The sequence below is a fragment of the Passer montanus genome, unplaced genomic scaffold (assembly GCF_014805655.1).
Source record: "Passer montanus isolate IOZ18808 unplaced genomic scaffold, ASM1480565v1 scaffold20, whole genome shotgun sequence".
Lineage (NCBI taxonomy): Eukaryota > Metazoa > Chordata > Aves > Passeriformes > Passeridae > Passer > Passer montanus.
In genome coordinates this window covers 5,769,910-5,796,319 of record NW_024366592.1, presented here as the reverse complement: position 1 = coordinate 5,796,319, position 26,410 = coordinate 5,769,910, and the positions used below count along the sequence as shown (strand labels likewise).

The 26,410-nt window shown below is 40.4% G+C and overlaps 1 protein-coding gene across 10 annotated transcripts in view; it reads right to left on the bottom strand.

The window, feature by feature from the left end:
* Positions 1 to 26,195, bottom strand: part of PPARA (peroxisome proliferator activated receptor alpha) — a 42,992-nt gene extending 16,797 nt beyond the window's left edge. For 3 of the 10 annotated variants that reach the window (XM_039707974.1, XM_039707973.1, XM_039707975.1), the window contains exons 1-7: positions 25,734 to 26,187; positions 23,324 to 23,446; positions 9,165 to 9,409; positions 7,137 to 7,297; positions 6,041 to 6,179; positions 3,316 to 3,518; positions 41 to 488 (exon numbers count right to left, since the gene is read on the bottom strand). In XM_039707974.1, the coding sequence (XP_039563908.1) occupies positions 41 to 488; positions 3,316 to 3,518; positions 6,041 to 6,179; positions 7,137 to 7,297; positions 9,165 to 9,372 (1,159 nt within the window). In that variant the 5' untranslated portion in view covers positions 9,373 to 9,409; positions 23,324 to 23,446; positions 25,734 to 26,187. Of the gene's footprint in view, positions 1 to 40; positions 489 to 3,315; positions 3,519 to 6,040; positions 6,180 to 7,136; positions 7,298 to 9,164; positions 9,410 to 11,563; positions 11,720 to 21,683; positions 21,740 to 23,323; positions 23,447 to 25,733 lie in introns of those variants that run through there. The other 7 variants (XM_039707969.1, XM_039707970.1, XM_039707976.1 and 4 more) reach the window with 7 other exon arrangements.
* Between the last annotated feature and the right edge of the window lie 215 nt (positions 26,196 to 26,410).

Sequence of the window (26,410 nt, the reverse complement as noted above, 5' to 3'; positions counted from 1 at the left end):
TACTACCTTAGAGAACTAATGGGTAATGGGTAATGCTTACCTCCACAGCAAATAATGGCAGCAACAAAAAGGGATATATCGCTATCATCCAAATCCAGTGCATTGAATTTCATTGCAAAATCAAATTTTGGCTCCATTATATCACAGAATGGCTTTCTCAGGCTTTTCAGGAACTCCCGGGTTATGAATCCATTCCCATAAGCCACCAGCATCCCGTCCTTGTTCATCACAGAGGCCAACATGGCAAATATGGCTTCATACACCCCATACTTCAATAGTGTCACCTGATCGTTCAAGTCCAGGTTGGAGAAGCCAGGGATGGATTTGGCAAACTCTGTGAGTTCTGTGACAGTCTCCACAGACGTGCACTGGCAGCAGTGGAAGATTCGAACTTCTGCTTCCTTGTTCTGAATCCCATTGGCTACCAGTTTTGCCACCAGGGTCTTCTCTGCCATACATAAGGTGTCCATATCATGTATAACAAATGGCTACAGAGACAAAAAACCCACGAGTTCAGTCACTAAATAATGGTTATTAATCGTTCTCTTCCTAAAAAATAAGAATTTTGCTAAACTTTAACTCCATGCTAATCAGTCCTCAGCTATCAATAAACCCTGAGCTCTTTCATACTTCTCATCAAGACAAACAGTGTATGACAAACTGCAATGCCTAACAAATCTGCTCTGCAAACAGCAATGCAAATAGTCAAATGTAAAGATGTATGGCATATCTTTAATTTAGTTTTTTCTAATAGTTACAGCGAAGCTCCTGCACTCCTGTGTTTGGCATGCACAAATCCATCTCAGAGCCAGTCCCAGAGGGTTCACAAAAGACTTGCATTACCTTCTCCAGAGGTCCAGGATATTCTGCCTACTCTCCTATTGATTCCTAAACTAACTACACTTGATGCACATCATGATGCTTTCCTGAAGTACCCTAGGGGGAATACAGGCAGTAATTTCAATACAGGGCAGCATATTTGCATAAGAATGTGAACCCTGCAATTCTCTTGAGTTTTATTATCAGATTGTCATAGACAATGCCCCAGTTGTCCCAACTTTCTAACTGCAGTTGGTGCTGAGTCATCTCTAAACAGAGAATCCCATGAGAATGCCAAGCACAAAATTTGGTCTTTTCCATAATCCCATTTGTTTTGAAAGGTACAAGCTTTACAAACAGGTGAGCAGCTCTCTTAAAACATCATTATCAAAAGCAGCATTCAGACTTTCTTATGAACAATCAGAAATCAAAAATATTTTGATATATTTGATATATATCAACAACCAAAATGAAGTATAATCCACTAAAGAAAAATGACAACCAGCCTAGTAAACTCACAGCAACTGACCTTGAACAGAAACTTAGTTCCATACACACCAAGCACCTTCCTTGTGCTGCTTTGCTCAGCTCAAATTAAATAGCATGGGAAACACAGAGTGTTGTGTCAGGAATTCATAGGATTCGATTGTTTCCTTCAGAAAACTGTCCAACAGGTCAGGTTCCCATGGTTTTCCATTTTAAAATGTTTATGGCTACTGCACATTTCATCTCACTCCAGCACAGCTACACAGAGCAGAACTTTCCATGGGAAGGTGGATAGGAGTGGAAAGTGGCAAAGCAAGAAACACAACACATGTCTAAACCTTTAAAAGATGTACACTATCTTATACACTTTAAAAAAAATTTAACATCATTTCAGTATGCAGAAAAGAGGCATGGCTAAGGACTTGGGAGCTAAATTATAAAGTGACACTGTGTCATCATGAAAAATGCTCATTCATTCTGAAATTAATTGTAGTGGTGCCAAAAAATTAGGATTCACAGAAATTAGCTGTTAATGCACAGTTCTGAAATAGGTGGGTTGCTAATTACAATCAAAAAACCCCTTCTTTTAAAATTTGCTTTTCTGCTGAAAAGTCAAAAGAAAATGAAAATGTTTGTTTTCTTAAGAGATGATGAAATAGCCTAAAACCCCTTTGCTCTTCCCTGCACATGGAAAAAATTGATAGCAGCCTGTTTGCAACATCCTAGGGCTGATTCTTCATTAATTTTCATGTGCATGTTCACCCAGGCACACACGTGCTGGTCACTGTTGGCTGGTCAGTCCCGTGGCTGTGGGACACATTCACATCCAAGAACTGGGAATAACTGCCTAGGATCCATCCCTGCATGTGACACAAGCTGTGGCTTATGGTTCTGGCACAGGGTAACAAGCACAACATTGATTTTCTGCAGAAGCCCATTCACTGAGAAGCTAAAGATGGTATTTACTGCAGGCTCACATCAGCCTGTACCCCTAAAATGTTTAAGCCTCTGCCTCATTTTACACACCTCTTTAGTCCAATAAAAGAGACTGGGATAATTCATGTGCCTCTCTTCTAATTCAGAAAGCTGTAGGCTAGACTATACTAGACTATTATATGCCAAATTCCATAATGCAGAAGACAGCTTGCTTACCATTTTGATAACACTCATCCCCACACTTACATGGTTTTCATTATGGCATATGTAAAGTTTCTTCCCTGCAAATTTTTACTGAAACTGAAGTTGCTGATAAAATAAGATACTTATCTTCTACATAAAAGTAACAAAAATCACAGTGGAGCTTAAATAAATATGCATAAAGTGAAACAAGCGAGTCCTTACATCAATTATACTCTCCCATGTGCTACTAAACAAAAAGCAGTTGATCAAATTAGGAAGACCTTGGCTAAATTACCCTGAAAGAAAAATAACTTCTACAGCAAATGTGTCTTCACAACCTTGCTTGCTTCTGCCTTTCAAAGGAACCATACAGAAAAGACCAGGAAGGCTGGGTGAGGACATGGCCAGCACTGTAAACAAAAAATTACAAACTCAAGTTTTCTTTCCCCTCCTGGTATAAATATTATTCTGATTAAAGGAAAAGTCATGCAGAGGACATGTACACCATACAAGCTAATAGTACTTATCCTGGCATTTGTGACAGAAAAATGCATTTTTTTCACTGTCATAATAGGAAAATAATTTTGAACTGTTTTCCCCATAACAAGAGGTATTCACATTCAGATATCACTTCATTTTTGATTCAGGACAATAATTTAGGGTTATGAGTTTCCATTCACAAGGTAATCACCTGATTTTCCTAAAGCTTCTTACTATTCTGATAGTGGTTAAAAGCAACCACATTTACTACAGATATTTGCTTTGAATATTTCACATCTGTATTACCATTACATTTATTTTCTAAAAGATTTGCTAAAGTGTCTACCAAATTATTCCAATCACCTTACATACCTGTCAGTTTTGTTTTAAAGTAACAGAAAAAGTACTTACTGGATTGTTATTGGTTTTCCCTGCAAGGATGATTCTGGCTTTAACCTTGTTCATATTGAAGTTTTTCAGGTAGGCCTCATGAATTCTTTTGGCAAGTGATTTGAGATCTGCCATTTCTGAGTCTTCTACATAATTTTCACCTGTTAGAATTTCTGCTTTGAGCTTGGCCTTCTCAGACCTTGGCATTCGTCCAAAACGTATTGCTGATGGGAAGACATAATTGTAAAACAAACACAAATTATACAAGAACTTAAGCCTTTTACCACTGCTGATCAGAGCAGTGAGATTTTTCTGTGTAGAAAAACTGAGGTAGAGGTGACGACATTGTCCCTTCCCAACACAGTCAGTGACTAATATGCTAGGCTGAAGGAAATCAGGTGTTTCAGAACACAAAATGCCATTTCCAGTGGGCTAGAACACATTCCTTTTCCCTTCTGTATCACCTAAATACACTTGTATTTTGTTTTCTCCTTACTGAGTTCTACAGCTGCCAGTGTGAAACTCAAAGTCCACCTTGGGAGCTCTTAAACACTAAGTGAACTCATGACAGGAGCTTGGCAGGAAGCGCACACACGAGCTGGAGAGCTGCAGTGGAGTCAGGCCTGAATCCCACTGCTGCCTCAACCTGCAGGGCCATCCAGTTCTTCATTCAGCACATCTGTACTGCCAGTGGGAACCCCAGCTCCAAGACCTGCATTTACAGCTCAAAGGCTGTAGGCAACAAAATCTCCTCCATCCTCAGCACTCCAAACTGCTTTCTCAACAGAGCAGCCCTTCAAGACTGGAGAGGAGAACAGTCTGAATACCCAACCTAGCCACTGGGATGTTCTTCCAAGAGGCAGAAGATGCAAGTCTGAAACACCTCTGGGTATGGAGATCTCCTGGTTTTTGGGCAAGTGGCCTTGCTATTCATGGGCATGTCCACATCCTTCTTCAGTTTCAGTTTCAAGCTAAGCCAGCCCCATTTTACCCTTGGGAGGTGTGCAAGGGTTTGAGTGGCTCATACAGTCATTTGCTTGTACTGCATTTCAGCATCCAACCCGTGAGGACAGGACCTCACTGCCTACACTGAGGAATCCAAGGCATGAACACCATCAGCCCTTCAACCATCAGCCCTTCAACCATCAGTGCCCAGGGGTCTTCTCATGACATAAAGAGGTGACTCTAGGCATGATCTGAAATACAGCTGTGCACTTCAATGGGAGTCCAACAAGGAAAGCCTGTTTGGAATCTGCCTCAGGTGCTGCCTTCCCCTTAAGGGTGGGTGGTCACACCAACCTATTGAAAATGTGGAAGAATACCTGCTCTAAACTAAAACTTACAGTTTTAAGATCATGGGTGTAAATTTAGTTGTAGCACTCTTCCTGAGAAGTATTGCCAGCAAGTTAGCAGTCATCCCTTTCCCCTGCATGCCTCCCATGCTGCAATAAAACTGTGGCTATTCCCTTCAACTGGAGCACAGGTGGCCACAGTGTTTTTAGCAGGATGGAACAGCTTCACATGGATGTCAGTTCCTGCCAACCAGCACAGATCCCTGCTCAGCTCCCAACCTGAGATGTCACTTTGTTGTCCAGCACACTTTTTGAGGATGGTTATCCCCAGTCTTGCAGAGACTACCAACCCTCTCCCAATGCACCTCAATCTCACTCAAGGCTCACAAAAAGAGAGCCAGGCTTCTGCAGAACCAGAAAGTCAACTCTGGTTTCTTTCTTTCTTTCTGGTTCCTTTCTTTCTTTCTGGTTCTTCTGCAGAACCAGAAGGTAAACTCTCACAATGCCTCCTGCTGGGACTCGAGACTACAATGTCACAAGCAGCTTCCCCAGTTGTGTTCCCATCCCACCTATCCCGACTGCATAGTTTCCTTAGGAAATTTGTCTCCTAACCCACAGCTTTTCACCTATCCCAGTGTTTTTACATACTTTCACATTGTGCCTGCCCCCAAGTTCAGCCTGGACAATATCAGAGCCAAGCAGGGCAATCTGCTGTCAGCTGGCCAGGTGAGATGTGCTTTCTCATGGCTTGGCCTCTCCCTCCTCACCAGGGCTGCTCAGCAAGCTGTGTCCTGCACAGAGAACTGCCTCGTGGGCTGGAATTGGTCTGTAAGCCACGAGCTTGCCACCCTTATCTTAAATCACTAGCACAAACAACAACATAACTTTTAAGCTGGATATCTAAATGCTCTGAATTTTAAACCATTCTGTTTAACAAACAACCTACCAGATTCCTGTTGCACAGTCAGCACAGACCTTTGCCCTCCCTCCCCACTTTCTGAATCATCTGCCCAAGCGCTGTTGCACTGTAACCTGAAAAATAATGAAGGCTGCTTTCCTAAAGATTTCTATCCTACATCACTCCCCCTCACAATGAAAGCAGTTGTTCTCCTCCTACTCTTCTACAAAATCCTCAATCAGAATTCTTCCAGTATTGAAATTTGTTTCAATGGGAGTACTGGTGCCAAAGTTCTGGGGTGAAGAAAGCAAATAAATGAACATTCATATGGACAAAGTGAGAGGTAGCAGAACTGTGTAAAGCTCATAACAGCACATTTGGCAGCTCTGTATCAACCACATGAACCCAGCAGGGAAACTGGCATCCCCCACAGCAACCTATCCTGTAAAAAATCTGAGGTTCAATTCACGTGTGTGAGTAAAAATGCTATCCAAGTGCCTGCCTCCAGCAGCAGACTCTGGGTAGGAACAAACAAATTAAGGGCACTCTTACCTACCATTATGTGACATTCCAACTGAAAGGCACTTCTGAAAACGACAGTATTGGCACTTATTACGATTTTTTTTCTGAATTTTGCAGTTGCGATCACATTTATCATAGATGAGTTTTAAACGAATTGTTCTTCTAAAAAAGCCCTATAAAAAGTTTGAAAAAAACCAATATATAATGTTAATGAATGTTGAGTACTAAGCTTCAATCATACAGGTAATTTTATTTATTCTTTTACCATTTATTGTAGAACCTCTAGCTCAACTGCTCTTTCCAGGATGTCTCCAGTGTGCAATGCAAGGTTGCTCACACACTGTCCAGCCACAGGGACAGCAAATCCAGAGCCATCTCAACATTCTGTGTCACATCACAGAGCAACATGACATTTAGGCTGTGGGACACACCTGGCCAGGAACTGGTTTCCCATCTCTAATATTCTGCATTATTCCATAAGATTTACATTCAAATGATCATTACTGACATGATGCATGAAAGAAAGCTGTACACAAAGAGCGTTAGTTCTCTCCTGTTACTTTCTAATATAGAAAAAAAGATAAAAATCTAAAACTTCAGAGGAAAAAGAAAACAATCTTATAGTTCATGGGTCTTATAATCTCAAGAATTATGCATTAATTATAAGAGTAATTTGTGCCAGAGACATGCCCTGGCCCCAAAACTACAAGAGGTACAGGACTAAGGGATTCAGGCAGCATGTGGGGGAGGTGAGAAATTTGGGATTTGGTGCTGTTATAACAGGAATGTGGCATACTCCTCCCAGGCATCCTCCCAACACAAATAAAATGCTAGTGGAGCAAGAAGGCTTTGATATTTTTTTAAATCACAGTTTAGTGTTTTGTTTTAGTGTTTCCCTAACTACATGCAGAAAAGGAGTATTAAAGTTATCACTGTGAATTGCTCCTGCTTGATGAAGGTCTGAGTTATGGTGTCTGGATGACTTACTTCAGAAAAAAAGACCACAGATAGGAATTGTAATGGTTGGAGCTACAGCAATGAAACATTTATGCAGCAAATGTTTATCTTCATACTACCCCATAAATAAAGTAACATGATTTATGTTCTTAAGAAGAAAATTATGACTGTACCTTACAACCTTCACAAGCATGTACTCCATAATGGTAGCCTGAGGCTTTATCCCCACAAATTCTACATTCAATGTTTAGTGCTCCACTGGGTGATTCATCTATGCTACCTGGAGCTGTGGCAAAATTAATGGATGAAGGACTGGATGCTGGTGAAAGGGTGTCTAAAAAAAAAAAAAGGAACACTTCATAAATACTATACTATCAAGATTGATACAGTTTCTATACTAACAACCACACAAAGAATGAGCTTAATCTAAAAAAAAATCCTGTGTTAATAGTCATTAAGTGAACTAACAGTTTGATCATAACTCTTTGAAAAATAATTCATATTTCCAGTGCAAACACACACAAAATACAGGGTGCACCTTGCTAATTCTGATGTGACATGGCATGTCAATAAGGAAAAGGCCTTACTGAAGTGACTCTGGCAGGAAGAACTTTTTGGGTGAGAATGGACCCAATAAATACACACCACACCATGCTCTTTGCAGAAAGGTTGTGAACAGCTCATCTTGGCCTCACATCTTCCATCTCTTGTGCTGCAGGGATGAGCAGGGAATCTCTTGCTGCAGCACCACAAGAGACACGTTCTTACCTCACACAGATACACTTCAGACACACACAAGGACCCCAGACCTTTGAAAAGCTACTCATAATTTTAAATGAGAACTTAAACTCAGGGCTGAAAAGCAGATGGAAGAGTCCTGTGCATCAGCAGAAAGGCTGTACAGATGTTAAAAGGAACATTTTGTAACACAAATGCCTACTTCTAAAGCAGCCTGGCTCAGATATTTTGTGTTTTTTGTCTAATGGGCAAAGCATTTCTGAATTGTACAATGAAACCAACTTGCCAGACGTGCCACCAGCAGATGAACACATTACAAAACTAACACGTTCCAACCTTAATTATTTCAATTAATATTTCCACCTTGTTGGAGGAAAATATTTTCTGAGGCCAGAATTTCTTTTATCTTCCATCTTGCAACTTGCACCACAAGACTTCAGCAAATTAATGGGTGTGTTATTTTAACAGACAGATTAAGAAACACTCATGAATGTAGGTCAGCAAGTATTATGTTGGAAAAAAAACCTTGGCACGGAACGCAGAGTCTCCATTGCCAGTGCTGCCAAGCCCACAGGCATCAGAGTCATCAAGAACAGCCTAAACCCCAGGATTTTTTAAAAGTGCTGTTTCATTTTACTTGCCTTATGGAATTTGAGCCTTGCAAGTTTACATTTTGCATGTTCTCTGACCACAAAACCAGGCCTTTTTGCAGTGAGCACTGAATAGTCCATGAGAAGGTGACAGTAGAAGCTGATCTAAATTATTGTAGGCCTTGTACACACCTACACTCAAATAATTGTAAAGCCTCCTGCCTCTGAAGGACCACGTTATTAACAAGCACACAGACACATAAAGCACATCATAACTTTTCCTGTACAAGGCATCTCTCTCATGAGAAGGTCTGCAACCAAAAGGGAACAAAATCATAGTTCTAGAAACATTCCTTCAGTCCATAGTGCCAGAAGGCAGCTCTCCCCATTCCCTTCAAACCCACACTGTTCATTTCAACTGCCTCTGCTCTATTATTCCAAGGTGAAATAGGGATCACAAGCTGGGAATTGATCTAAAGGAAGAACCCCCCCAAAACAAAGCATAATGCAAACCAACCAAAAGGTTAACAGTAAACTACTTCAAATGGCTCTCCTGCTAAAAGACTTGCAAACACCCAGATTCAACAGGAAAACTTTATTGAGAACTCCAGTGTCCCACAGCACTGCAGTGATTCCCATTCTGATCTCCCAAAGCCTCTGACTAAAGGCTATGTAACTCTGTGTTACAGTCATTCTTCAGTGACATTTGTCTAATATATTAATTTTAGCTTTAAGTATTTTAAGACCATGCCATAATGAGCTTATATATTTCTAGTGTCACTTCATCATAAACAATAATTATTGCATTAAAATCGTTATTAATTTCTACCATTCTATTATAAAAGAAAGTTTTGTGTTAAACCAAACTCTTACCTGTTATAACTGATCCATCAGATCCTGGACCATTTCCCAGTGATTGGAATTCTGTTAAACTTAAAGCTCCAGAACTATCATCACCTAGAGACTGGGACAGGTCTTGAATGTTCTCCATATCTTGTAGGAACTCTCCAGATAAAGGGCTGTCTATATCCTCCTCCTCCAAGGGAGTAAGGGGATAGAGCTGATTTTCAGTGTCCACCATTTTGATCAAGTACAGCAGTCACTTAAACTTCTTTATACTGGTGAAAGAATAATAAAAAAAAATCAAATATTAAAAAAAAAAATTCTGAACCAGTTGCAGCACACTGAATACAGGATTTCCAATCCAATTTATACTGGTGAAAGAATAATAAAAAAAAATCAGATATTAAAAAAAATTTTGAATCAGTTGCAGCACACTGAATGCAGCATTTCTAAGTGAAATATTATACAACATTCTATTGCTCTGGAAGCTTTATGCAACATGAATCATCAAGAGCACAGGGTGGGGAAAATTGCCCAAAAGACTTCAAGATGAATGAAAGTTATGACAAGGTCAATCTGTAGATGGTTTTTTTCTCTCCATTGCTGAGAAAAGTGTTGCTACAGAAGGCATTATGCACTTCCCACCAAAACTTATAACAAACATCAATATTCTACTCTTCTTGAGCAGGAAAAATAAAGGTGATGCTGTCACTATTACTAAGTTGCCATCTCATTCTACAAACACCATTAGTACAGATCTATTTGCCCAACTTCTCTGAAACAGGATAGTTTTAATCAGAAAAGGAAAATAATTTCAATGTCACATAAAGCAGCAAGCAGGAATATGTAGGAGAGTAAGTATGGGAATTTATCCATGATTTCCAGTTACAGACAACAGGGACTTTACTGTACCCACAGTGCTGGTGGGTGAGAGCTGGACACACAGCAGGGATAAGCCCAGTAACACCTGGAACTAACTGTGCTGTTTGCTCTTAGTGATCTACTCATGTCCCTGACATAACCAGAACATAGACCCAGAAAAGAGAAATCCCTTGGATGTAATTTGTGAAAGTAAAGGTAAATTCCTATCTCTGTGATATATCTATTTGGTGGTGGGGGAAAAGTAGAGAGAAACCTCCAGTGACCCAAAGGAGACTACCAAATTTTTCTCCCTCAGGAGCCATTAGCAAAAAGAAGACAGGAAAGGCAGAGCATAGGATTGGCACTGCTCCTCCAGTGTGCTCCCCATGAAGCTCTCCTGGGCTAAACCAGTTGTTCACAGCACAGAAGGATTGTATTCCTCTGCAGACACCCAGCCCCAGGATAGCTGGGGAGGTTCCCTAGGCACTGGGCTTCTTGTACCCAGTGTTCCCTGCTGAATCACATATACATCTCTCCAAGTACCACTTCTTCATCAAGCACACATATTTTCCAAAGATTAAGTGAATATTAAAGTCTATGCTCAACCAAAATAGGCATTATCTGTCAGGAAAGCAAAGGAAAGGCTTGAGAGCTGACCTCTGAACATGGCAACAGCTGCCAGGTATCGCCCAAAACACACCATACCTTTCCACGTTTACAATCAATATGTAAAATTCAGCAGCCTTTTAAGCTAAATTTCTGTAAAAACAACCCAATAGCTAGTGAAACATAAATGGAGTGCTTCTTGTTTTAACTATTAAATTACATACCCTTTTGTACTTTCAAACACTACAATTAAATTACAGCTGCTTAATGATTAGCGCTCTTGTCAATGATTAACTGGTACTTAAGCAAGCATGGCAACAACATCATTTCTGAAGACTCATACTAATATTCACAATACTGACAATTATTTTTTTTTCTAAGCACAGAAAATCTATAAGTAATCTGCCTAGTATTTATGCAGTAAACTGCCTTCTGGCTTCTCTTGTGTTCCGTGCATGTTTACACATGCATGTGCTTTCACTGGCAGGTTTCGCATGGTATTCGCATTGATCCTTGCTTGAATGAAAAAAAGCTCCTAAATTTAAAAGGGTAATGAGTATGAAGCTCATTTAATATTCACAGAGAGAATCGTGCTTTACAAAAAGCTCTGAACATGTTACAACAGTAGCTGTAGTAGATGCAGCATGATGATTCCACGCAAAGATCTGTGTCTTCTAAGTATTTACAAAAATTCTGTGCCACAAAGACATTGGCAGAGGATTTTCTCAGTTTTCCATACAATACTTTAGTCTCCACAACCCCTTTCTTATCCCCAAGTACCAACACACACAAACTGAAAACAAGAGAATAGAACATAGAAGAATAAGGACACCATTTAATGTAATTACGGTTTTAAGGTCAAACAGGTTTTACTCTCTCACATCCTGTTATCTCTGAAATGTCTATTTTCACAAGAAGTCTTTTCCCACCACCTCACTGTGAATACCCACTGAGTAACTTACCTATAAACTTGAAATCAGTCCCAAAGAAATCAGTCAGATTATTAAAGAACAACACCTCAGCATGCAGCTATCAGTTACCCACTTCATTTTTGGCAAGGGATGGAGGGACACTAAACCTCCAGCCCTTCCCCATTTAATACTTGCCACACCAGGCACAATCTCTGTAAGGAAACAGGGCTCTGAGATGCAAAGGTCTCTGGGAAGCAGTAACAAAGTCTGATCTTACTGCATAAACAAATTGATCGTGTAAAGGGCTTGCTTGCAAATAGCAGGGTTAAAGTTGAAACAGGCATTACCTCTAGGTCATTTTGAGAATGCTGGGGCTGAAAACAGCACACGTAAACTCGTGATTGCAATAGGTATTTTTAGAAAACTTCACTGGTTAGGAAGAGCCTTAAATATGTAAGCTGTAGAATATTTCCAAAATGCTGATTCAACACAAAAAAAGAATGGAAAACAGGATTTGGTACCTACAGTGTGACACCCAGGCTTCCACCTGGCAAAGGATGCATATTTGCTAATTTATCACGTGACAATTGATTCAGTTTTCATAGTATGTAACTTTACACACTTGTATTATTTTTTATTTTAAAATGTATTAATAACATAAGTCACAGAACACTTTCTATGTATGTGATGAAAAAATTTCATAAGCTACCCCTTCATCAAGACTGACAGTTGCACACCCCCTCTCCAAAAAATCCCACCCAGAAAAATGTCATCTTTCTTTCCTTTACTCAGCTGTACTCCAAGATACCATATACAACTTATAGGTAACCTCACCTTTAAAAGAAATCAAAATTCACATACTCTGATTTTGAAAAATGAGAGGAAAGTTGTAAAGTCAGGATCTTAAAAGTGACATAAAGAAAAATTCCATGGGAGGTGAGTGAGCAAGTGGGACTTGGTTGCCTCCTGGGGTTAAGCCCAGACAAAATGACACAAACAACATGGAAATGTTTTTGTGATTTTTTTTTTTTTTTGGTTTATATTGCTCAGCCAAACTTAAGGAGAACTTACAGAGCTAGGAAGCTGTTTCTTTGGACCCAGGATTTTCTGTCCCAGTGGATTTTAAATTCCATTGGCTAGTGTATGTTACAGATCAGTGTCTCTGAACAGGACCACTCAACCCTCCTTCTCAATGTGACTGACTTTCCTGCTTTAAACAATTCAGCTGCTTTCTAGACCTTCAAGACTACATATCCACTATTTCCCCCAATGCTTTCTCACTTATATAACATATTTATTACACATTGAATAGTTTTAAAAATTTGTTTTGCCAAGATTACTGTTTAAGAAGTGACTAACAACAGGGCAGCAACAAAATTATTCAGGAGATAATGAAACTATTTCTTTCAAATATCATACTCTCTCACTTTTACACAACAGATGCAGTCACCAATGGAGAAAAAACTACAAAGAGGAAATTAATTTTCAGCAAACAGAAATAAGAGAGGCAATTCATCTCACCTAACGTCAAACAGCTCACTTAACATGTTTGGGGTGAGTGGAGCTCAATGGAATTTCCAGAGCCATGACTGATCTTCAAGGCCATGATTACACACTAAAAACACCGTACTTCTCAATCCAGCCACCTCCCTGATCCAGTTCACTGCAAAGCCTTACAAATATTAGTGCTGGCTCAATGGAGAGAGTAGAAATCAGCAGCTGGGAAGAGGGATACACGTGCTGCATGGCCAAAATGTAACTGCATGGGCAGCCTGAATCTCCTCTGCAGAATCCAGTGACTGTGTGGACAGGCTGGGTCTGCAAACCAAGCACTTGCACTGCCTGAGGTGAAGAAGCCAATGCCTCTTTGGTCTCCTGTGGGAGGTGAAAACTGCTTTACAGATCAGACAGCACCTCTGTTAGATTATGGGGTATTACCATCTTTTGGCAGGGCTATGGAATTGCCATGCAGGCTGCTATGTGCATATCCCATAGATATTCACCTTCCAGCAGTAAAATTGCCACTGAAATCCAGTAATGCCTGAAGATCCAGGCATTTACTCTGAGGTGACACAACATGCTCCAATAAATAAATAACAAAAATGAAATTAAAGTTCCAATGCTGGAAACTCAAACTGAGAGTAGAATATAGCTCAAAAAAAGACTTCAGCTGCCTGTAAAGAATAAAGCAACACCCTAGCATCAAGTGGCTTTCCAAAGGAGAATTTTGAATTCAACAAGCCCCTCAAGATCCTGGTAACTAGGAACTCCATTCAGAACACTTTATATTTACACTGACTTCACATACTAGACAAGAAAATAGATTTCACCATATTTCATCCACACCATGAGAGCAGTCAGGCTGCATCAGACAGCTCAGCTGCAGACGTAAGGACAGACCGCAGCTCCTGGTATGGGTGCAGTGAGAGCTGCAGCCTGTGTTTAAAGGAGCCCCTGCAATCCCCTTGGCAGCAGGAGCCACATTTGGTTTCATCAGCAACAGGACAGGAAGGTTTTGCAACCTTTGCCTCCAGGCTCCAAAGACAAGACTTACAGGTCTATCACCTCAAGTTTACACCTATCTGCAATCACGCTTGCTTTCTTCCACACAAATGGATGTATCAAACATGGCATTAATCAAATTTGCATCAAGGCCCTTCTGATAAAAGGAAAATCCCATATTGTAAAGAGTGGAGATTGAGGTGTTGTTTGAACTGCCTTCAAGCTCAAAGAGGTTCAAGTCTGCATAGAATGCCAGCATGACTGAGATTTTTTAGTTGTTTGGTTTGTTTTTTTTCTCCTCTAAATGTGAGTTTTCACATCCAAAAAGTAAATGATTTGGAGGTTTCTGTAACTGGGAATAGGAAGAATTGACTTTTCTGTCTAGTGAATGCTGAACTGAAACTAAAGTCAGAAATAGCTGTATGTCAAAGTAAAGTTTTCAAATCTCTTTTAAATCTGTGTCTGCTGAATCCTTTAAAGAGCTGTCTACTCAGGACTTCAGAATAAGTCAAGAGTAATATAAATTAACAAACTATATATTACTGTACTCAGGGTTACTGAAAAACCTGTAATGTTTTCCTTCAATTTACTGTTTTCTCCAAGAAGTGGTTTTGGAGGGGTCTTTGTTGCTTTGGGGTTTTCGTTTGTTTGTGGGGCTTTGGGGATTTTTTTTGGCTGGTTGCTTTGCATATTTGCATAGGTTTTTGTATTTTTTAACTACATTTTAATCCAGCCTGAAATTTAAACAGTACCAAGAAAGCACTGCCAAAGACTGAAGTGAAAAACTTTGTGTTAAAAAAGTTTTTTGTCTTGCTTCAACTTTTATAGTCCAGATACGTGGAAAGCCTAAAAACCTCTCGGTTTGTAATGCTGTCTGTTTCCATTTTTATAATCTGACTATCAGCCTAATCCATAGAATCAAGATACTACTGTTAATATGGTTTCAAAAAAAAATCAGCCTGTAAAGCAGTATGAGGGAAGATTATTCAATTTATTACATTAGTCGTTAATGCACTTAAAGCAAATATTAATATTGCAGTTCATAATATCCAGTATTTTGAAGCATAACCACTGAAGAAAGTATATTTTATTAACAAGAGATTCAAAAGGTCAATAAGAATTTATTTTCTGCAAGAAACTAAGGCATGGCATCATCTTAGTAACCTCTAAGTTATAGAGTAGTCTGTGCTCTCTACCACGTGCTACCTCTGAGGTTCACCAATACTGCTCACAGCTCACCAGAACTTCTAATGAAAACCCCTCTCCACTGTTACATGTACAGCTTTGCACTTGCAACACACTCCCCCTTTTCCTTTCCTCTCCCAAATGAATCCCCATGTTTTGCTCTTTATCCAATCCATTTCAATGTCAGTTTCTCTTCAAGTCACTGCTATATTCCAGTCAAATTATTCCACGCTTGAGAAAGATTCAAAATTAATCACAACAGTTTGTGCTTCTAAATTCTACAGATTCTAAAGCCTCTGTGACAACACCTGGCAGGCCATGAAGGTGACAGAACACACTGACACACACGCTGGGTGTGTGTGCTGAACGCTGACATGTGGAGACCACAACTGCTGAGAAATGGAGATGTGGTGCTTCACCTAAGAGGCTGCTCCTGCTGCATGCACATCAAAAGCTGGGGTTTGATTTATGATTGATATTTAAACCAAGGAGAGGTCACATTCAAACATGACATACATATATTTGCTATTTGATCCAAGAGCCAAGGTCACGTTCACACAAATGTGTCATCTGAGTATTTGCTTTATTTTTATTACCCCGTTGATGAACTTAAAGTTATTTTACTTTCCTCATGTGTCCCGAAAAGTCTTTACCCATTGATTTGGTGTGTCCCAAAAACTCCTTGCCCATTTACTTGGAAGTTGCCAGGTTTTTCTAAGTTTTGCAATACTGTATAAATATCTGATGAGCTAATTACATAAGGCAAGGTTTTGAATTGATTAACAGTTAGGGACACCTTAATTTCAGAGATCAGAGCTCAGATTGAGGCTAAATCCGGTTGCATGGTATGGCTGGAATTAAGAAAAAGAATCAACCCAAAAATCCCACAAAAACTGCACCTTATAAACTATGCAGGCATAGATTAGATGTCCTAAGCCATTGTCAGGTGGGGTTTTTTTCCTAAAATTAATAGGTAACAGTAAGTTTGAGTGGTGAAGTCAAAGTTGATTACAACACGTACAGCACTTACAAACAGCCCACGCATCTGCCCCAACATGCTGCTCACTGGGAACCAGATCCTTCAGACTAAACTGGAATGCTGCAATTGTTTCCTTACACATGTGATCACTGCATCTCAGATCATGAAAAGCGCGCGCTCGACAATTTTCTAACTATGCCCTGATATTCCACAGAGACCTCGTTTGTTGAAGGACACAGACATCAGAGGGTAACAGGCAAATAGAAATTGCATTTTAGAGTGGTGCCTAAATGATTATCTCCAATATAATAAATTCCTGAAGTAAATAAAATGTAAGCCCCTTGCTAAGTCTCTTGCAGAATACATTTGCACTACATATGGTAAAAATAAACTTCATAAGGTAACAAATTAAAGACATCTGTGCAACTGAAATTGTCAATTAAAATTATAATCTAATACACACAGATGCAGTGCAAAGCAAAATTTTTGGCATATTGATGGTACTGCTACATAAAACTACCACTCAGAAGATTTACTTGCTCACATGCTTGATAAAAACACCCAAAAACAAATAAAGCCACAAAAACTTAACATGTATGACTGTTTTGTCAAGGAAAACATCATCACTTTTACAAGCATAACTGTCTAGTAACTCTACCTTGCAAAGGTGAAAATTCAAACATACTATATTTATGAAAAGAAAAAGCCAATTGCCACTACCTTAAAGTCAAAAAAACACTTGCATTCACTTTCTGAAACTGATGATATTTCAACAATATTTAAGGTTGATGTATAAGTACAGATAACTTCAAATGTGTTCTTACAAAACAGGATATAGGCATTCCTTTTTTTTATCTGCAGACCTCTATGTGTGATAGCAAGTGGTATATATTCTTGAGAATAACATATTCTTTACTATGTTATCATAATACATATATAATATATATATTATAACATAACATATAGCAGTAACATAGTCTTTTGAAATTAGAATCCTTGCTGTGTTATGAATAAAAATACTTGTCTTTAGCTGATATTAAGAAATAATTACATAATCTTTTGTTTTCTGAGCATATTTAACCTTTCTGTATTATTTCAACCTTGCTTATTCTTCAAGAGAAGAGCAAAGGATTGTTTCTATTACATAAATACTTCAACTGCATACAGCCTCATTCAAGGCTACACATTATATTTGACAGATGCTAATTAATTTTGAGTTTATTGACTGGCAATGAAATTTTTTCAGCTGCATATGGTTTTGTGAGTTTAAATAGCACAATAAAAGTTTGGGAGCACTGAGGCAGCACCCAGATTTGAGAGCTACCATTCACACAGGTGTTCACTGCTGCCCCCTGCCCACATGGCACCCCCAAAGCCCCACAGACACACTGTGGCTGCTTCAGCCTGAGCTCGCTTGTCCTCCTGTGCTGGCAGGAAAACTGACAGGCCAGACAGAACAGACAATTGCTGAATTCATATTGCATCACTTCCTCAACAGGGTCAGTAATGTGTTTTCCTTTCCTCTTCCCAGTCACCAACTTCCATGAAAATGACAGAACTTTAATGCCTTTGCAGCCATTGCTCTCTAATTTGAGAAGATTTGCAGGTACAGAATTATTTGGGGTCACAGGACAGCAGACCATACTACATATACCTGACAGGTAGCTAGACCAGAAGAGGTGAGAAAACAATCCTGGAAATTGCTCTCAGTTTTGGAGCAAAACTCTCTTCCAAGACTGATCTGGACATTTGCCTGCACTACCCCCTAATTCTTGCAGACATCTTAATGGCAACATTCTTCCTGAATAAAGAGCTATTGTTTTGGAACAAAATCGTCAATCTAAAAGGAAAAGGAAAAAAAGAAAAAGATAAAATTACTTAATGCAAAAATTTGAAAGTTGTGCTTAACATATTGATTTAAGACTGTGAAAAGTTACATTTGAGTCTCACCTGCCATTTAATGATTAGGCCTTGCAACCTCCCATTTTTAGCAGGACTAAATTTTGACTGGATTTTGACTTAGACAGATACAACTCCATCTGACAAACTCCCAAATTTTGCCACACTGATTTCATTACACATGTTCTGCTCAGAAAAAATAGAAATAAAAAAAGCCCATGACTTTGCATCTGTACCTTTTCCTACAAAAGCTCTCTTCCTTAAGACCAGTATTCCTTTAAAAGAGACATGAAGTCTCTTATTTTTCTCTTTTCATTTATAGCTTAAACTTATAGCTTGGGCTCCTTATTGTTTTGGCTCAGGACAAAAGACCAGTTACTTTGGTATCTGGTACTGCAATTTTTGCTTCCAAGATCAATAACAACAAAAAATATGTTTCCTCCTCAAGAATACCTCCTTTCAGTCACCAGCTCACTCCCCCAAATCTCAGGTTACAGTCCTTTTCAATATTCTTAATATTCTTTCAGCTCTTATCCCTGTCCTCTATCACCCACATGAGCCCATCCCCAAATCACCTCCTTCACTCCCTTGGTCCTCCAGTCTCCTATCTGAGCTCCTCCAGCATCTGCACAGCTGCACCCGCCTCACCATCTGCAACTCCTCGCATGATTCATCACCAAACATAACAGACCAGGATTATTCACTGTTTGAAAAGCTGCAGTGGAATTTACATCTGGTTCTGGAAGACATTCAAGAAGCCTGAATTCGCCTTCTTAGCAGAGAACACCACCACTGTGTATTTTCAGTGGTTTTATTTCACTGATAAACTTTATTCCCTTGTGCAGACATAATAACATGACTTATTTGATAAATTAAATTCAGCTTAACAGAGAGATTTATATCCTTTAGAAATAATGATCCTCAGAAAAAATATTACAGATTTATGCCTCTTCTGCTTGCAAGTGTCTTTTTGAAAATTGAGTACAGTTTTTATACTCTTTTACCTGCACACAGAAGTCCAATGTCTTCTGTAACTAGCACCTGAAGTTGTGCAGTTTAGCTCTTCTTTATTGTGCTACAATTTTACTCATTCATTAGAAATGTTTTTACAGGCTCTTGTTGCTCAGCTATTACGTTTAAGTAAATAAACAAATGAAACCTGCTAAAAATAAACTAACTTCAATTTAATGTCATGCCACAACTCAGAGTGGAATGCGAAACAAAATTCTTTCACTTTTTCTTGCTGGGTTTTTTTGTTGGTTTTGGTTTGGTTTTCTGTTTTTGGGGTTTTTTTTCTGTTAAGAAAAAAGCCTTCAGTTTTATTCTGACAATTCAGACATCCCTACCTTTAAAAATTTTTCTTTGTGATAAATGTATCGCACAAAAACAAAGTTTACACTGAGTTAGTGTTACTGACAGGAGCCTTGGCAACAGGCATGAATGCAATTAATCTACATTTTTTGGCAAATGGACATCAAGTACTTGTACTTGCAAGCTCCTGACGTGTCAGATAGAGGATATACTTGGGACACATGACTTCACAGCTCTAAATCAGGTCACTCACTACAGTATACAGATCACAAGCCTCACACTCCTGTGTGATCAAAAAGTGGCAAACTATACCCAATTATTTTCCTGCCATGTTTTCCCTGCTCATCCTCTATGATGTGAAGGGTATCTTGCGCCCAGTTCAACAGCAATGCCAGCACTGCTGCACATCTGCCACCCCACTCCTTTTAACCAAGGAAACATCTGAACTGCAGGAAGGTGGAGGAAGACTATGAGTCCAGTGACACAACCAGGAAAAGATAACCTCTTTAAAAAGCCACTTTAAAATGTACTTTCATATTCTAGTTTTACTTCATTTTGTAAGGCATTTCAGCTGCCTTGAATCAGACATTGAAAGAGCAGTTATGGGGACACAGCACACAGAATCTCTCTGAAGTACAGCTGAGTTACTGGTTGCAAAATAAGGTTACCTTAAGGGTACCTGGATAAGTCAGCTTAAGTAACATACATCAAAAGGCTTCAGTAGCTCCCTGGCACTGCCGGCCCCGCACCTTCGCTGTCCCTCTGTCCTTCCAGCCACGCTGCTCCTCAGTGCCTGCGCTGGCTCTGGATCCCGCTGGCCGCCTCTGGCACCGTGAATGACCCGGGCCAGAGCTGCCCCGGAGCCTCCCCAGCCCGACAGGCTCCCGGGAGAGCCCAGCCCAGGGCTGCACGCTGCCCTGCCTCCTGCCACCCCGACACCCCGGGCCAGCCCCCGGGAACAGGCCCTGCACAGCTTTGTGTGAAACAATTCCATTCACCGAATCGGTAACACGGGAAAACCACGGACAGCTACAGAGAGCTGAACAGACCCACTGAGGGCAAACAGGATGGGTAGAGGAGTATGGATGGGAGAGGGAAAGAAGGAACCTGGATCAGACCCAGCCATGGGTAGCCACATTTCTTGATGTAGCCTGTCTTTGCAGGGCTGTCAGGAACCACAGACAGAGGACATCCCATTATTTTTTCTATGATTTTTTCCATTTAAAATACATCAAACTCTATATTTTTCTCTATATATTTCTGTGTTCATTCATACACACACACACTCCCCCTTGCCATGCAAAAGAGAAATAAAAGGAATGATAGCTGCAAGTGGAACAATTCTATGTTCTATAGAGCATAATCACTATTACATTTCCAAGGGATTTATTACAGCATTTATAACCTTGAGAAAATGCAACTCCTTGTAAATTTGGTTAGAATGACACCAGCTCAGTATGCTGAAAATCAGGTGCCCAGAACTTGCATTTATGCTGAAAATTTGACAGCTGTTTGAAAATATTGGCCTGTTTATGCACAGATTCATCTGTACATCTCCAGCACAGAAGAACAGGTACAGCTGCTGCTTTGCTCCGAGGCAGTAACCCTGTGCTGCTTGTCTTACTTATCCAGGCACTAAAGCTTGTCTCTTACTTACATGGGTACCAAAGCTGCCACCTGGTTTCATCACACTGGCCTGCCTGACTGCACACAGCATGTCCTTTACCCTGGGGTGGGCAAGAATGTATAAACTTCACTTGTTTTATATATATATATATATATATGTAGTCATTTTGTAATCTTCCACTGAAAACTGCCAAGGAGCCAACAGTACTCACCATGACCCGCGGGCTGCAATTAATTGTATTTTAACATCAGAGTATTTTAATTAATTGTATTTTAACATCAGGAATTAACTGACAGCTGTACTGGAGGATTCCTCTGCTCTGTTGGACAGAATGCCACCAGGCACTAATAAACAAGAGCCTCCAAAGCAGTCTCCTGACACAACACCCACCTTCTCCCTCCTCCTCCCCTGCAGATCCAATTGGTTCCACATTATATTCTTCAGCCTTACTACTCCAGGGAACACTTTCCATATGTGTTGAATAAAAATGCCAGAGAGTTTGGTTTGGTTTGGTTTGTTTAATGGGAGCCTGCCCCATGACTCCAGTGTCAGGTACTTTGTACCATTCTTCCTGAAGCAGTAACACTGACAGCAGGTTAGCAATCATCAGCAATTCAAGTCTTCACTTTCAAGTGAGGTTTTGCAAATAAGACATGAGCTGTTCTTACCTCCTGAACATTCATGTTCAGTGGTTTGTTCTGTGATTTGTTATGTCAGTAAATTCCTGTAAATAATTTTTAAAACAAAACAGGCATGTTGCTCTTATTGTGTCACAAAGCAAAGAACAGCAATACCAGCCTATATTCAGGTAATAGAACTTACTCAGAACAACAGTGCTGGATGCATGGATATACAACAAAATATACATGGATATACAACAAAACAGTAAGACCTGCCTCCAAATCTTAATCACAGGCTGTAGAATAGCTTCAAATGATCCACTTTTATGATTTTTTTGTTGTTGTTGTTAAATGCAAATAATACTAAGTCATTGCAGTATTATTTTTCCATTTAAAATACATCAAACTCTAAACCATTCACCACGAAAAGTTCTCTCAGCTCCAGGATGTTACACACTCATAAATGAGTAAGGATTTGCTCAACCAGCACACCAAACAGCAGCTCTGGTTTCCTTCTATGTACTTCTCAACAAAATGAAAACAAACTAATGAGATACAAAAATATGAAATATGAAAATATTGGACTGACTTGCTTTCACATGTATTTCATCTGCCTGGAAACAGGCCAAAGAACTGTGCTACCTCAGTACAACTTCAGCTTACTGCTCTGAGTTCCTCAAGGCAGACACATTTTGGAACAAGTTTCTTTTACTGTTTGGAAAGATTTAGTGAATAATTTATCAGTTTATGCAGCTTTTAAAAACCATGACAGCGTACTATCACTGTATCTATTTTTAGAAAGGGATAGGTAATTTGCCAAATGCTTGCCAATCTCTCCTACTCTTAGTGTTTCCACAGGCACGAGACAACCTGAACTTAAAACAATAAATTTAGATAAATATAGCACCACAGAACAAACTATGCCTCTTTGGTAGTTTACATCTTTCCAAAGTATAAAATATTTTAACACCATACCCACATTTTAAGACTTAGCAAAGATGCACACAAAGCAGTCACGTAACAACTGAAGCCCCAGTCAGGATTAGAGTGCCAAGGAGTTGTGGTTTATAATTCATAGTAATCTGTGCACGAGAAGTCCTTCACTGGATACAGAAATTATTACACTTCTTAGATATTTAAAGACACATGCAATGCACTTATAAATAAATATTGTTTCATAAGCAGAAACTATGAGAAGTGGTATGAGGAAGTGGAGTCAGATTTGGCAACATCTCAATGCCACATGCAATCTGGTCACACAACAGTCTCCTCAGATTACTTGAGTATCTTTAAAACATGTTGAATATCACACTCTTGGAGAGATTTTAGTTTTGAGGATTGTGATGATTAAGAATCTAACCTTACCAGGCTTTCTACTCCAGTGAAAAATTCAGCCTTCTACTTCATAAAATGTCATTCAATATTTAATTTAACAGACCTGGTCCTCTGAAATGCTGAGCACTCTACTTCTAAAATATTAAGAATTCAGAATTCAACTGACTAGCACCTAAGACAGCAGTAGAAAACAGACTATAAGGAAGTTTTACTTTGTTCTCCTGATTGTGCTACTGTTTTCTGTTTATCAATTATTTATTGCCACTACATGCTCAGATTTCTTTCCTTGTCATTTGACTATTCATTAATCACTCTTTACAGAGATTCTATGCCCAGTCCATGTATGTACTTACCCCTTCAAGCAGCATCTTGCAAGGCTGAAACAGAAGTTGTTTTCCAGAATCTCTTCCCCTTCCATTTCATGTGCAGATTGGTGATAACAAGCAGTTCTTCATCAATAAAAGTCTGCTGACATTCTGAAAAAAAAAAAAAAAAGTCAATAAAATTTCCCAGGGCTTAAAATACTTATTTTGCACAGCTATGATTAATATAACTTAAGAAAAATAATTCTTTATGCTTCTTCTGAAAAAAAAAAAAGCTTTCATTTCACTTGGGTTAAGATAATTTTTTTAAATGACTGAATTTTTTTAAATGACTGAATTTTTTTAAATGACTGAATTTTTTAATATGCCCCTAGTTTTACAGCAGGACCACACTGACATCTAGCTAACTAGGAAATATAACTGGTATATCCCAATATAATCTGGATCTTTTTTCCTTCATACTGAAAGAATCCAAAACCATCCAACTGAGAACACTGTAGTGATAGCCCTGTGCTATTTTAATTATCTGTTATAGAGTGAAATAATTTACTCCTAAAGAGCATTCTCACAAAGTCTTTCTGTGAACACATTTAGAATAGTTATAGTTTCCAAGGTGCACACACAGCCCCATGAGAGGTTTTTGCAATTGACCTTTATTTTGAGGATTTAAATCTCAAAGGTAGAGATTTTGGTTTTATGTACTTTATAAGGCCTATATATTTTTTTTAAAAGCATGCATAGCTAAAAAATATCACATTAGAGATGCAGAGAGATTTTGGAAAAGTGGATTTTAAAAAAAGGTTAAATTCCAAAATTATGTAAGAAAATATGGTTATACATTTAATGAATATGAAATCAACTTCATTTCTCTTCCAAGATAAGTATGGTGTTCTGTGGTTTTCCCCCTTGTAAAAATAAGACATGTGCAATAGAAGCAGAAGTCAGAACCCAAATCTCATCAGGAAAGCTATAGAAAAGTAATGACAAGAATAGATCTGTTTGCAATTTTGAAGTACAAGCTGCTTCTGAAAAAATAATAAAAAAAGTTATGGAACAACATTTTGGAACAACAGTGAGCATTATAATCCATTTTTTAGAATGAGATTAGTATTTTAGGCTATAATCCTACTCTCCTGTAGGATATTATTGTCCCTTATATTCTTATAACGCTCTGCACATGAAATATTAAAAGCATAACAACACAAAATCACAACTGAAGTGTAACCCTCTCTCCATGGTTTAAAATCCATGATACCCTTTGTGAAGAGTACAGTATTAACAGAAAATGAGGACACTGAAGAACTACTGAAAAGCAAGTGACAAACCCACAAGATGTTTCCAGTAGGCAGCCAGAACTTCCCATGCACCTGACTGTAGAGGATGATAGTCAATATAAGGCACCAACAGCTCAATAAGAATGTTTTTTTGGACCATGCTAAGAGTTCCTTCCAAACATGGGAGAAGAGAGCAAGCACACTGTCTGGGGAGTTCCACAAACCTCAGGCAAGATCTGCATACTCTCATTCTTCCAATACACTGCATTGTATTACTAGAAATTCCCAAAGTTGCCACTCAAAGTCACTACGAGCCGACGGCTGCTCGGTAGCTCAAGCCAGCCTACAAAAGTTTTGATGCTGGTTTAGGTTTAGCAGACGTGTGACCACATCACATGAACCACAAGTGCCTCAGTTCCAGCACGAGACCAGGTAGCAGCCTCAGTGCTAAGTCAGTGATTCAGGATTTACAAAGGAAATCGTTTTCACAGCTGATCCATTTTGCTGCCTGCAAAGCAAATTTTAATAGGTGAGCAGTGCCAGATGCCAATGAGAAAGTCTGTGCATGTTCTGTAATACAAGGAGTTTGACCACGATTTTCCTTCACAACAAAACTTATGCAACACCTTTATTAGTGCTACTAAGTACTACTAAGACACCCAATGCCAAAAGTGCCAAACATTATCATTCCAGATAATCCTGTGTGACGAATCCTGTGCTCATACTACTTCCATCAGAGAGCTCAGGAACGGCTTCCCGTGCCATTGAGCGAGACTGGGCCAATCTTAATATGAATACAAGGCAACACCTTTTCGCACTCCTTCCCTTTGTTACTTCTGGAATGCTTTTGGAAAAGCAAGTTCCCAGCCCCACGGGGACAACCAAGAAGGCGGCAGACCACAAAAGCGAGCCCCGGGGGCGTTCCCGGCGATCCGCTCCCGGGACATTGGACCCTCCTCTGACCGGGAACAGCCAAGCCAGCAGCGGCAGCCCCGAGCACGCACTCTCTGCCCAGTGCCCGAGTTCATTCCAGGTTCGGGGCAATCCAGATGTTCCATTCAGGACACATGACAGCTGCCAGCCAGCCCCTCGTGTGACAGCCCCTTCCCTTCTCTGCTCCCATCTCCAGCGCCCCGAAACCCCGCTCGCCCGGGGCTCCTCTTTACCTGCGCCGGGCCGGCTCTGCCCGTCCCGCAGCCCCCGGGCCCCGCTCCCGCAGCCGGGCGCCGCTACAGCATCTCCCGGGGCCGGCCGCCCCCTCCTGCCGCCGCTCCGAGGGCTTCACAGCGCGGGGCCGGAGCGATAAGTGTTGGCGAATAGCGAGGGAGGGGAGGAGAAGAAAGGACAGGTCATTAGCAAAGCCGCCGCCGCGCTAGCGAGCCGGGGGCGTCACCCAACCGCAGGCGGGCGCTCCCGCCTCCTGCCGGCGCCCCGGCCGGGACGCGGTCACCGCGCGGGCACAGGCCGCCCCTGAGGCAGTACCGTGCATCGCTGCCACGGGCTGCGCGGGGCAGGGCCGGGCCGAGCCGCGTCCCCGGCTGCCGGCGGGGAAGGAGCGGGAGCGGGGAGGGAGCGGGGAGGGAACGGGAGCGGGAGCGGGGCGGGAGCGGCCGGTGACAGGTCCCGGAAGTGAGGTCGGCACACACCTCCCGCCGCGGCCGCGCGCCATTGGCGGGGCGGGGGCGGCCCCGCTCCCCTCACACCCCTCACTGCCCTCACACCCCCCGCGCTCATTTCCTTCGCACTCTTTATTGCCTTCACTGCCCTCACACCCCTCACACTCTTCATTGCCTTCTTCACTCCGTTCACTGCCCTCACACCCCTCACTGCCCTCACACCCCTC